The sequence below is a fragment of the Gossypium arboreum genome, chromosome 6, assembly GCF_025698485.1.
Source record: "Gossypium arboreum isolate Shixiya-1 chromosome 6, ASM2569848v2, whole genome shotgun sequence".
NCBI lineage: Eukaryota > Viridiplantae > Streptophyta > Magnoliopsida > Malvales > Malvaceae > Gossypium > Gossypium arboreum.
The window spans coordinates 92,570,815-92,583,455 of record NC_069075.1 but is presented as its reverse complement, the minus strand read 5'-3'; the positions used below and the strand labels follow the sequence as shown (position 1 = coordinate 92,583,455).

The window sequence follows — 12,641 nt, the reverse complement described above, 5'->3', positions numbered from 1 at the left end:
TAAAATAAGAAAGGAAATAGTTATTACAAAAATTAAAATAAGAGAGTAGTAATAAAATTTAATAATATTTGAGGTTTAAATTTATTTAAGTTTTAATTTTAGATATTTTAATTAATTCACTAAAGTATCTAAATTAGTTGTAAAATGAGATGGTTCAAATTCTATCCTTTCTCTACCTCAAATTTGAATTTATCATGGAAAAAGCTAAGGAATTTGAATGAAACATTTGGATAATTTCCATTATAAGTCATTTAATTTGACATTAATTTTTATTTAGGCCACAAACCTTCTTCTTCTTTTTTCAAATTACATCTTTAAACTTTTATTATTAACAAATTAATTCACTTATACTAATTCCTTTTAAGTAATTCTAAGGAAAAGTTATACCAACTTATTATGCATTTATGACATAGCGCAACACCTATGGTTGATTATGTCTAAAATATAAGTCATGTAAGGGATGCGAACTTCTAAATCCGAATGACTTTTTTTTAAACATAAAAAATGTGTCAATTCTTTTCGAATATTTTTTTCTTATCAAACAAATTAATTTAACATTTTTAAAAGCATGGATAATTTTTCTTTAAAAAATTAAAAAAAATCACAATCAGTATAAAATTAAATATTTCTTTCCAATATGCAAAAAAGAATAACTAATACTATACTCAAAATTTCATAAATATCATTATAATTTTGTCATGTTGTATTACAGGATATCAAGTTCTGCAACCTTATAAGAGGAAGATAATTTCTTAACAAGACATACAAATCAAAATATAAGAAAAGTCACTAAGCTAATATGTATGTGTATGAGCCAAATCAACTAATTTTGGAATTTGACTTTAAAGTTTCCATCATACATTAATATTTGATTATTATTATTAAAGTTATATAATTAAAAATTGAAAAATACTTTGTTAATATAAAATATAACCTTATAACTTAAGGGAACGAATGTTATACAATATGAACACCAAATTTAAAATACATGATAATTTATATATAAAATTTAAAAATCTAAAAATTTCAAGGAGGTGACCCCACGCCCTCTGGATCCATCCCAACTTTTACTTTAAAAATATTATACGAAATTAACCAATTTGTTAATAGTAATAGTATAATAATATAATTTGATGAAATAAAGATTTGTGACTTATATGGAAAATGATGTTAAGTTGAATAACCTAAAATGTAAATTACCCATAACCATTACTTTTTGCAGCTAATATGTTAATTTTTTAAAATTTATGATTTATTTTTGCTATCATAAAGAGGAAGTTAAGACATGTGAGTGGTGTCCGTACTAACTTTCAATTACAATATTAAATTCTATGTATCCCAAAATGAATGAATGAAAAGAAAAGTTAAGTTTGGCATGAAATGGATTAAAATATACCCCGTACAGTTAATTTTTTATTTTTATTTTTAGAGATATAACATTTCTTTTATTTTTAAAATTCAAAATTCAAAATCCATGTTTAACTCATTAAAAATTTTCTATTAAATTTATAACATAATAATTTTTTTACCTCCGACTTTACAAAAATAAGATTCATTTTAGCTCTCTATTTAAATTTTACTACTTTTAGTTATTGAACTTGTATTTTTTGTCAACTATCCCAAAATAGATGGAAAAATTAATGTTTGTTAACTTTATTAAAGTGACATACATGTGGATGACATGTCAACATTTAATTATTTTTTAATTTTTAAATGCTAACGTGTCATCGACGTGTATGTCACGTCCGTAAAGTAAAAAAACGTTAATTTTTCTATCTATTTTAAGGTGATTTGATAAAATACAAGTTTAAGAGCTAAAATAATTTTTATAAATTTAAAGAGTCAAAATAAATTACTTTAAAATAAAATAATACTCATTTAGTAGTTATATTAAAAATATATAATAATATGATAGTTTTTTTTTAATCTAAAAGTAGGAATAGATGTGTGTAAAAATTGTAAATAAGAAATTAGGGAAGAAAAGAAATTAGATAAAAACGTGTTTTGGGATATTTCTCATATTTGTGGTTGCCACCTATTTTTGTCCCATCGGATATTATATTAAATTCAATTCCTTTTGGGTTTGAATATTACGTATGATTTTTAAGAACAATATTAATGAATGTTTAGTGACATTAATAAATTTCTTATGCCCATCATCTTTTCTATTTTATATTCTGTCTTCCTTGAAAATTAAATAATATCATTGTTTGAAAAATAAATAATTTCATAAGTATTTTTAAAAGTATTATCTTTTCTAATGATTTAAAAATTAGTGTTAATTATCGAGGAGGCTCGGTTTTGAGTATTTTAATTTAAATTTAATCATCAATAATTTTGATGCATAGTTCTCTAATTTCATCATCTGCATATACATGTACTCAATTTGTAAATAATAGACATTTCAAAATATATATATATATCAAGTTAATTTTAAGTTGGATTGAATGAATTTTGGTTTGAAATTTTTGACTTTTTTCGAGTCTAACTCATTTTTGGTGTTAGTTTATTTTGGGTTTGAGATAATATGATTTTGATAATTAATTTTTTTAAGGGTAATCTACTGAAATAGTTACATTTGTTTATCTCAGATTACATTTTAGTTACTTATGTTTGAAATGTTACGTTTTAGTCACTTATGTTACTATTTTGTTACGAGGTGATCACTCTATCGTTAAATTCCGTTATCTCTCTAACGGTAATCCTACGTAGCAGTCCAACTAGATTTTAGATGCCAACTTGAATTTCTAAATGGGATGAAAATAGATTTTTAATTAAAAAATTTAGTTAATTAAAATTTTTAAACCTAAACTTTAACTAAAAAATCTGTTTATCTCCTCTTTTTATATTTTCTTCAGTCTCTTCTTTTTTTCAATGGTTTTTTTTCATTTGATTGTTAAAATTATTATTAAGATCAATTTAATTGAAATCAAATTGACTGCTTCACAAAGATGGATTCAATGGAAGGTTCAGGTATATCTTCTTTGCATTCCTCTATCTCTTTTATTCAATACTTAAAAACAAAAGATTAGATTTTTTATTGTTTAATAGAAACCCTAAATTAAAATTCTTGATATGAATATTAACAACTAAAAGAATTTTAGATAAAAAAAAGGGATACCCACAAAGGGATTGTGAACAAACAAGTCGATTTAGATCAGAAAAAATCGAATTGAGAAACTAATTATTCAAGAACGTGAAGAATTGGAAAATATAATGATTAGGAACAAAAATGATTATCATCTTCTTATTTGTCGACAACCACTTCATTTTAAGTTTTAGAACATAAATTTGTCGGTGAAGAAGACATACCTGGACACTCCATTGAATCCTCTTTTGTTTTCGTATGTGAATAAAAAAAATTTGATGATGATAGCTTTTTTAGTCAATTGAAAAAGAAAACTAAAAAAAGGGGGAGATGAACGATTATTTAACTAAGATCTAGGGTTTAAAATTTTTAATTAATTAAATTTATTTAATAAAAAATCTATTATCATCTAATTAGAAAATCCAAGTTGACACTTAAAATCTAGTTGGACTGCCACGAAGGATTACCGTTAGGGAGATAGCGGAACTTAACGGAAGAGTGATTACTTCGTAACAAAATAATAACATAAGTGATTAAAATGTAACATTTCAAACATAAATGACTAAAATGTAACCTGAAACAAACAAAAATAACTATTTTTATAATTTACTTTTTTTAATGTGATTATAAATTCATATCATTTTAACATCTTTTTTCGCCACTTCAAATATGAGTTGTTTTAAATTAAGGTTGTATAGGATTTAAATTACTTTGATGCAAGTCAATTTTTGTTCGGACACGAAGAGTTAGAATTTATTTACCTTTTCATAACCAGATCAAAATAAATTGAATTAGGATTCGAATAGGTAAAATTAAATTTTCGAGTTTAGATAAAAATATAGAAAACTGAAATTAAATGTATAATTTGAAATTTAATTATTTTTTTAAATATAAATAATGGATGGAGTTGATGATAATGAAAACTGGGGAGTATATTAAAAGTCATCTACAATCCATAGCCATCTTCTTATCTGTTCTGCCCATTTTTCCTTCTCTCTCTATTTCTTTATATTTTTAAGGAGTAAATGAAATAGACATGGATTAGCTTAGCCCTATTGTTGTTGCTCTGGTCCCAAATCTTTCCTTTGTTATCCATATTTCTGTGCTTATAAATCCTTAATCTACGCCACCCCTTCATTCCTTGTTTTTATCTTTCCCTTCTTTAAACCTCTATAGATGGAAGTGCTGATGGGACCTACCTTCGCCATCGACGTTGCCGCATCGGCAGCGGCCTACACTAGAGACCGTTCTAAGGATACGATTTCCTCTCCTTGCTTGTTTATCAAGGACGATGAAGCTTGTCCCGGCTCGGATCCCAGGTCTCCGGATCTATCCTCCGATAGTTCCTCCTCGATCGGCTCCCCCGGAGACAGCGACGTTGAAGAAGAAGACGACGGTGTCGTTTCATCCGGGGAAAGTAAAGGGTTGTCTTTCGACTCCTTAGAGGACTCTCTTCCCATCAAGTTAGTATCGATTTTTTTCTTCTTTTTTTTTTTGTAATTTTCTCTGGTCTGATTTTCAACTGATCTTTTTTTTTTTTTTTGGTTTTAGGAGAGGATTATCGAATCACTACGTGGGAAAATCAAAATCATTCGCAAATCTATCTGACATAAACTCAGTGAAAGAGCTGCAAAAAGTGGAGAGCCCCTTCAACAAGAGGAGGAGATTACTGCTTGCAAATAAATGGTCAACGAGGTCCAGGAAATCATCTTTCTATTCATGGCAAAGCCCCAATTCCATGCCTCTTCTTGCTTTGGTTGAAGACGATGAAGATACAGACAACAACAGCTACAATAAACAAACACCATCATCATCGCCGCCTTCATCGTCCTCCTCCTCGTCGGAGTATGATAAAATAACATCAACGAAACCTAAGTTGCAGCAAAGCAATCTGAGGGCTAGTTTCAAGTCTCAAAGTTGTCTTTCTCTTACGGATCTCCACGTACAAGTAGATCATCAATAACCCAGTTTTTGTTTTCTTTTTCACCATGAAAAATGCATTAGGATTTAGATTACTAGCAAAAAATTTTTACCATCGAAGTATATATGTAAAACTTTTAAACTTTTTTTTATATAAATAAAATATTTTCACTGATTTTATTATTGTTTTTTGGGGGATAGAGAATTAGTTTGTAGTTATATGGATGATGGTGGGATGGAGGATGATTTTTGTTTTGTCATGTTATTATGGTGATGAATGAATGGGGGGGACTGCGTTGATATTTCAGTGTTGAATAAAGGAGAGGAGGATGTAAATGGATTAATAGACCAATGTTTTTCCTTTATCATCACCATCATCTATTTTATCTAGGAATAGTATCCGTTGAATATAGTGAAGGAATTTTAATTTTCCAAACATCACTCACCTATTGTTTATTTTTATTTTGGCTTAATACTTTTATGATATTTATGGTAAAAATAATTATATCAAACTTATTGATTTGATTGGAAACTTTTAATTAATTACTTTAAATTATTACTTTTTAAAATAAATATAAAATCAGATGAATAATGTTAATGTGTTTTCAGAGATGCGTGCCAACTACCAATGATGACGGGTTAGGTGGAAGAAAGATGCCGGAAAGCTTCTTTCTTTTTAATATTTAATTATTATTTTAATTATCTTTTAAAAGTAATTAAAGTTTTTATTTTATTTTAGATTTTGATATCCGTAATCATAACCCGCTTTAATAAAAGCCAGTCAAATGATAAAAATGCTAGGATTTGTAATTTATTATTAATTACTATAAAAAATATTAATATGATAAAAATAATTTCTAAATAAATTAAAATCAAATCATTATATGTGTTATGTTAGTTTTAAAAATAGTTGATAATATAATTTTTAAAAATAAGCATAATATGAAATTTTATCAAATTGTTCTAGTCCATATTTGTTAAGTTATTTCCTCTTTAATAATTAACATATGCTCTTTATAATCATTTGTTGCTCATTAACCGAATTCATCATCATTTAAATTAAAATCTACATCATTAAGATTATCAACATCTCGTATAGATCATCTTAATTCTATGTATAATTGAAATTATGAAATATGCAACATTTTAGGACGATTCAACCTTATTTTTTATGACATGCTAAGGTGGTGATGTTAACATGTGAAATATTTTTTTGAACAAAAATGTCTTCTCAATCACATTTTGAAGCCTTGAATATCTCAACTTGAAAAGTTCACGAGTTGTATATGGTGTTTATGTATGGTACCATTCTCTTAAATGGTATCATATCGCACGATATGGTGTAAGAAAACCCTTTCTATTTGCATAATTAACATCACCTTATTATATTGAGTTTATAATCCAAATAGTTTGTAGTTTTAATTATAAAAATTATATAAATTTAATTTGAAGAAAGATTTATGCTAGGTTTTATCAATTTTAAATTTCAGTAAATTAAGTAAAAATAATATAAAATTTAAAATACATAACATTTATAAATTGTCTAAAACTTTCATAATATTTCTTATAAATTAATATAATTTTTGCCATAACTTTAGATAATTATTTTTTTATAAATAAGTTATAATCAAAAAAGCTATAACATTTTTTTTATTAGTAAGTATAGTATTTTTATAATATATAACATGAACACATAAATAAGTCTTGAACATAATTTTTATAAATAAATATATTATAACACTTTTATAATATGTAAATTATTTTTATAAAAACTTTTTGGTCATAACTTTAGAAATTTTTAGTATTTAAATAATTAAAAGTGTAATTAAGGTGCTCCAATTACATTTAATTCAAATGAGACCTCTGAAAGAGAAAGGATTGTATAAAATTGTGATTCTATGTCATTCATATCTTTTTCTAATAGAAGAATGACAAATCAAATTTTTTCTTCTGATTTTCAACTTTTTTCTCCTGAAAAAAATTTAAATCCAATTAAGAATACTAAAACTCAGGAGAAAAAATTTAATTTATCATTCTCTTATTAAAAAATAATATTTTATATCATAAAATCACAATTTCATAAAATTTCATTTTCAGCCGCTGAAACCTTATTTAAATAATAGCAGTTGGAGGGGAGGGAATGGTTTTATATTTGTAAGGGGAAACATGAAGTGGGGTTGTATTTAGGTAGATAAGATAGGATAAGATAGGATGCACCCACTTTGTGATTGTGATATTTGAATTTTGGAACCATAATAATAATATAATTGAAAAAAAGCACGTGGCCTCCATCTCCCATTCCATGCTGAATGAAGAAAGAAAATGGATCTGCTTTTGGACAATAAAAATAGACGTAGATGTAATAACGTGCATGTTTAGTACAAAACAAAAAACGATGGTTTTGTTTGCTTTCCCTAAAGGCAAAATAACAATTAGGCTGGGTTAGAGAATGAGTGTAAAACATGGATGTGTGTTAGTGCAAGATGCTGATGGGGATGGCCATGCTCAGACATGCCTTTTGGGTTTTGGGCACTCACAAATGTTCTAAAATGACAAAACCTTTGGCTCAAACAAAAAACCCTTTGCCTCTCAATGCCATCACATTGGTGCATGCATATTGCTTGCACGACTTCTATTTACTATTTCATTTCCCAATCGTAAATTAACACCCTAATTCTTCATGCTTTTTTGGTCTTAGATGTTGGATTTAAGAATTACAGCCGTTCGATATTTTTTTATTTTTTAAATTATATGAAGCTCAATTCGTAAATCTGTTTTTTTTTTTTTTATTTCTAAGTTATTTGAATATCACGATCTTAATCCAAATTAAATATTATTGTCCGTTAAATATCTAAATCCAAAAATTTAATATTTTTTGAATATCTAAATTTAGAAAAATTTAAACTTGAATCAACTAAATTTTTCATATATGAAATTAAATTTATCAAGATTTTGAATTCATATCGTTATTCAAATAAGCAAAACAAATTGAGATAATGGATATGTAAGATATCTATTCACATCTGTTCCAAATTCACGGTGGATAGTAATTTAAAATCCAAATATGAGTATTATTTAAATCTGCAATCCGAATTGTCATTCCTAGATACTACTTCTTAATTGTTTAATTTTAGGCTTTCAAGATTAATTTTAAAGGTGGTGGCTTTTTTATATACACTTGATTAAGTTAATGTCATAAGTTAATTGAACACAAATTTAATTGAAAAAAAAACTAAAACATCAAAAATTTAAAACAACAAATTTTATTATACCAATATTTACCTCTTTCAATAATTTTATACTTTTTATTTAAATCAAATATCTTACACCACAACCTTAAAAAAACCTCAAAATGAATGACCGATAAAGTTGGAGTATATTACTTATTTTGGATGTGAATTTGATTTTTATGTTAGGTGTTGATTTTATATAATTTTTTCTTCACTTGTAATATGAGTGTCACATAATCTAGTTTAATATGAAAAGCAATAATTTTTATTTTACATAGGGCGAATTAGACGAACCAAATCGGTTTTTAGTAGCATCAATTTGAATCGGGTCAATTCAAAGTTTTAAAATATTCTGGATATTTGGGTTTGGCTTAAATACATATAGTTGGCCTTAAACTTCGCACATTCACTTAAATTAGTATTTAAGGTTTTTATTTTGTCACAACTTTGTACTCAGATTTTTCTTCTCTTTTTATCATTTTGGTACTTCTTTTAAATGATCAAGTTTGGTACAAATGGCGGTATGAGATCATGACATGTGGCATTGGTAGCATTACAATGGGTAAAAGTATTATGAAAGCCCTTATCTTAGGATGTAAATTGCATTTTGCTCTCTTTACTAAAAAAAAGAGAGGATAAATTAGTCCATATACGTTATATCAAAGAGCAAATTGATACTTTTATTGAAAATTATATCCAATTTTGCTATTAAAAACTAGTCCCCGTATGTTAGCATGAGGTACACATGATATGTCATGTGATGCTGTTTAACTATTCCGTTAGCTATACTAGTTTTTAACAGAACAAGTGGATGAAATTTTTAACATAAAAGACTAATTTTCCTTTTGGTCTAATTTACAGAGTCTAATTTTCCCATTTTTAAGCAATGGGAGCAAAATGTGTAACACCCCTAATTTTGGGGTTAGAAGTTGAGTTTTGTGGTTTATAACACCCCTTACTCGTATTCGAGGCTGGTATAGGGTTCGAGGCGTTACCGAACTCAAAGATTCACAAACATGCAAAACCAAGTCATAAAATTTCGTTTAAATTTAAAACTATTCAATTTCTATCTTAAAGTCCCTTATATGGGCTTACGATGTAACAGCCCGATTTTAGGGCTAGTTAGAATAGTGGTCTTGGGACCACAAATACGAGGTTAGAGAAATTATTTTATTATTAATATAGAGTCATAGCATGTTTATATTAGTGTATGAAAAATTTGGTGAGCTAATTTTAACGTTTGTGAGCCCAATTGCGAAAAAGGACTAAACCGCATAAAGTGCAAAAGTCCTAATTTGATAGCTAAAGGTGTTATTTTATTAGAGAATCAAATTTAGAGGATTTTAAAGGGAAATTAGACCTTTTTAAAGGAGCATAGCCGGAAATAGAGTCAAAGAGGAGATAAAATTTTAAAATTTGGTGGGTTAGGTGGCTTATTTTGACTAAAAATAGAAATAGATAAAAGAATGATGATATCAACCCTTTTCATCTTCTTCCTCCACCGAAATTTTTAGCAAAGAATGGGGTTTTAAGAGCTTGAAATTCTAGAAACTTTAAGCCTTCACAAGTAAGTGATCCTAATAGCTTTTCTTAAATATTTTTGTACTTTTGAGACCCTTGAAGCGAGCTTTCCAATGAGGGTACTATTTTGCAAAATGATGAAGAGTCTAGGGTTTTTCCATGAAAGTATTTGTGATGTTTTCTGAGTTTTTATGGAAAAAAATGAGTCTTGGGTGTCTTATAAACAACTTTTGTGAAAGGTGTTAGCATGAAAACACCTAAAGGACTAATGTACATAAGTTGTAAAATAGATAATAAATCTGTGAAATAGTAGGAATTTAGAGTTCTATAAGAGTCAAAAAGGTTCGATTAGTATTGAGAAATAAATAAATTCGATAAAAATCAATTTTCGGACCGAGGGGTAAAATGGTCATTTTGCAAAAGTCTAGGGGCAAAATGGTCATTTAACTCAATTGTGAATTGTTGAGTGCTTAGGTTGATAAAGTGACTTAATAAGTGTATTTTTTTATTATAGATCAAGAAATACCGAGTCCGAACCTAGACCGGGGGAAAGCCAAGCAAGCCAACTAAATCGGCTAGTCGCCACATTTTGTAATCCGTGATAAGTTGTATGTAAATAATACAACTACTTTGATAATATATGTGTTTGATTTGTATCGAAATTATTATAGCATAAATTGCTTGACTTGTGGAAATGAGAAAATGTGATGAGGATAGAGATAGTAAAATTCCCGTTGGAACCCTAGGGAAATAAATCGGATATTCATGCCATGACGATGAGGTCATTTGTGAGAGTTAGTATAAGACCACGTTTGGGACATGGCATCGGCATTGAGACGAGTGCTAGTGTAAGACATGTCTGGGATATGCATCGGCCTCGAGACGTAAGCCAGTGTAAGACATGTCTAGGACATGCGTTGGCTACGAGATGATAGTCAGTGTAAGACCATGTCTGGGACATGGCTTCTACTTGAGATATAAACTAGTGTAAGACCGTGTTTGGGACACGACATCGGCACCTTACCCCACGTCTGAGGCTATGGTATATTTGATAGCATTCTGAATGGTTCAACGGTGGAAGTTCTGATTTCTAGTTAATGAGGAAAGTATAACCGTGTTGTAAGTGATACAGGTACCTATTTGGTATGTATAAAATGTGAGCCACATTATATGCTATATGATGTGTATTGAGTATTGATGAGTAAGTTTTGCTTATGCCCACTTGTGTATTATGATACATGTTGATGAATGACAAAGTATTGTTGTATAATTATTTATATGCAACTTACTAAGCTTTATGCTTACTCCTTATCCTTTCCTTTTTCTTATAGTGCCGTCTATCTATCTAAAGGATCAACGGAAGTCAGAGATATCGATCACACTATCAATCGAAACATTCAGTATAGTTTGATTTATATTTTTGAATATTGCATGTATAGGGAACTAGACTTGAGTTTTGTGTTGTTATTAATTTGGCCAAATGTATAACACCCTAAATTTCTGTAATTTCGGCTTGTGTGAAATTGTAGCATAGGAAAATATCTGAATATGTTTTTGTATGAATTTGCATAATATCTGTCTGCTTTTGTGTTTAAGTGATTTGGGGGTCTGTTAGGGAAGTCCCAAGCTCAAGTCTCAAGTTGGGCAAAATTTTGGTTTTTTATTTAAATAAAGCCTGGCTTTTGGTTAATGGGCTTATAACAATTTATTGGTAAAAACTTAACAGAATGGGCTTGCTGGTCTAGTGGTTAAGTGGCAAGGGTTTATGCTAGAGGTCCTGTGTTCGAATCCTAGCTTGGGCATTATTTTTGCCATTAAGGCCGTGATAGAATTGGAGGTGAACTAAAATACTGAAGTGGTAGGGTTTATCAGATTTTTCTGAGTAGTTTCCCTCAAAGAACTCTCTCTGCTGAAATTCTCTACTATTTTTTCCCTCTTCACGTTCTTTTTCTTTTCTTTTTGCCGAAATTTCCCTTGCCTTCCTTCCGTTTGTTTTGATTTCATATTAACTGGCTTTTGCGATTCATTGACGTTCTCCTCATTGGTAAGTTCTGCTTGTCGTTCGTAAACATCATTTTGATTAAGAGATTAAAGGGGGAACTTTCTTTGGGTGTTTAGGTACTGATCAAGAGGTTGTTCTTTTTCCTGAACAGCGAATTAAGCGTGTAGTATTCGCTGGTTTTTGCTCGAGGTAAGAAATTTAACGATTTCGGGGCGGAATACCTCATTTTGTTTCAATCAAAAATTATTTAAGTGATTGAAATAGGTCTTGACATTTTCGAATATAGGTTCTAGAGTACTCGGGATTGGCGTTAGGCTTCAAGCGAAGCCAGGTGTGTACTCCAATCGATCTGAAATTGCGTTTCGGCGAAAGTAAAAAATACTATTGTAGACGTCACACGAGCGTGTGGACTGCCCCTGTAGAGGTCGTGTGGTGAGACACAACTGTGTGGTCGATGAAGTAGGCCATACGCGCACTATGCGGGCACGACAGACAGGGGCGTGTGAGGCTGGCGAGGTCATGTGCGAGGCACGGGCTTGACCAATTGGGCCGTGTGAACCACACGGATGTGTAGGCATCACGGGTGAACCACACGGGCCTATGAGATCTTGGGCTAGACAGTATGATCCACATGGGCAAGGCCAATCTTAGCCGTGTGAGCCTGATTTGTTTGAAATATTCTGAAAGGTTGCAGGGGTCCCCAAGTCGACTGTGACCAGATTGTAGGGTTGGTAAGCGTTACTTAGACCCTTATACTCTGATATGATATGATACTAAGATGTATATGAAAGCATGATAATTAAAGCATGTGTATCTGTTCTGATTTGATGATGATGTTATGATTTGATATCTGCACATGAGCATGCCATATTATCTATGT

General features: G+C 29.4%; 1 protein-coding gene across 1 annotated transcript; it reads left to right on the top strand.

The window, feature by feature from the left end:
• The first annotated feature begins 3,751 nt into the window (after positions 1-3,751).
• LOC108484248 (protein OXIDATIVE STRESS 3 LIKE 6-like) lies at positions 3,752-5,444 on the top strand. The gene is made up of 2 exons (XM_017787966.2): positions 3,752-4,551; positions 4,640-5,444. The coding sequence occupies exons 1-2, from the start codon at positions 4,265-4,267 to the stop codon at positions 5,049-5,051; spliced, it is 699 nt and encodes a 232-aa protein (XP_017643455.1). The 5' UTR covers positions 3,752-4,264; the 3' UTR covers positions 5,052-5,444.
• Positions 5,445-12,641: the final 7,197 nt, after the last annotated feature.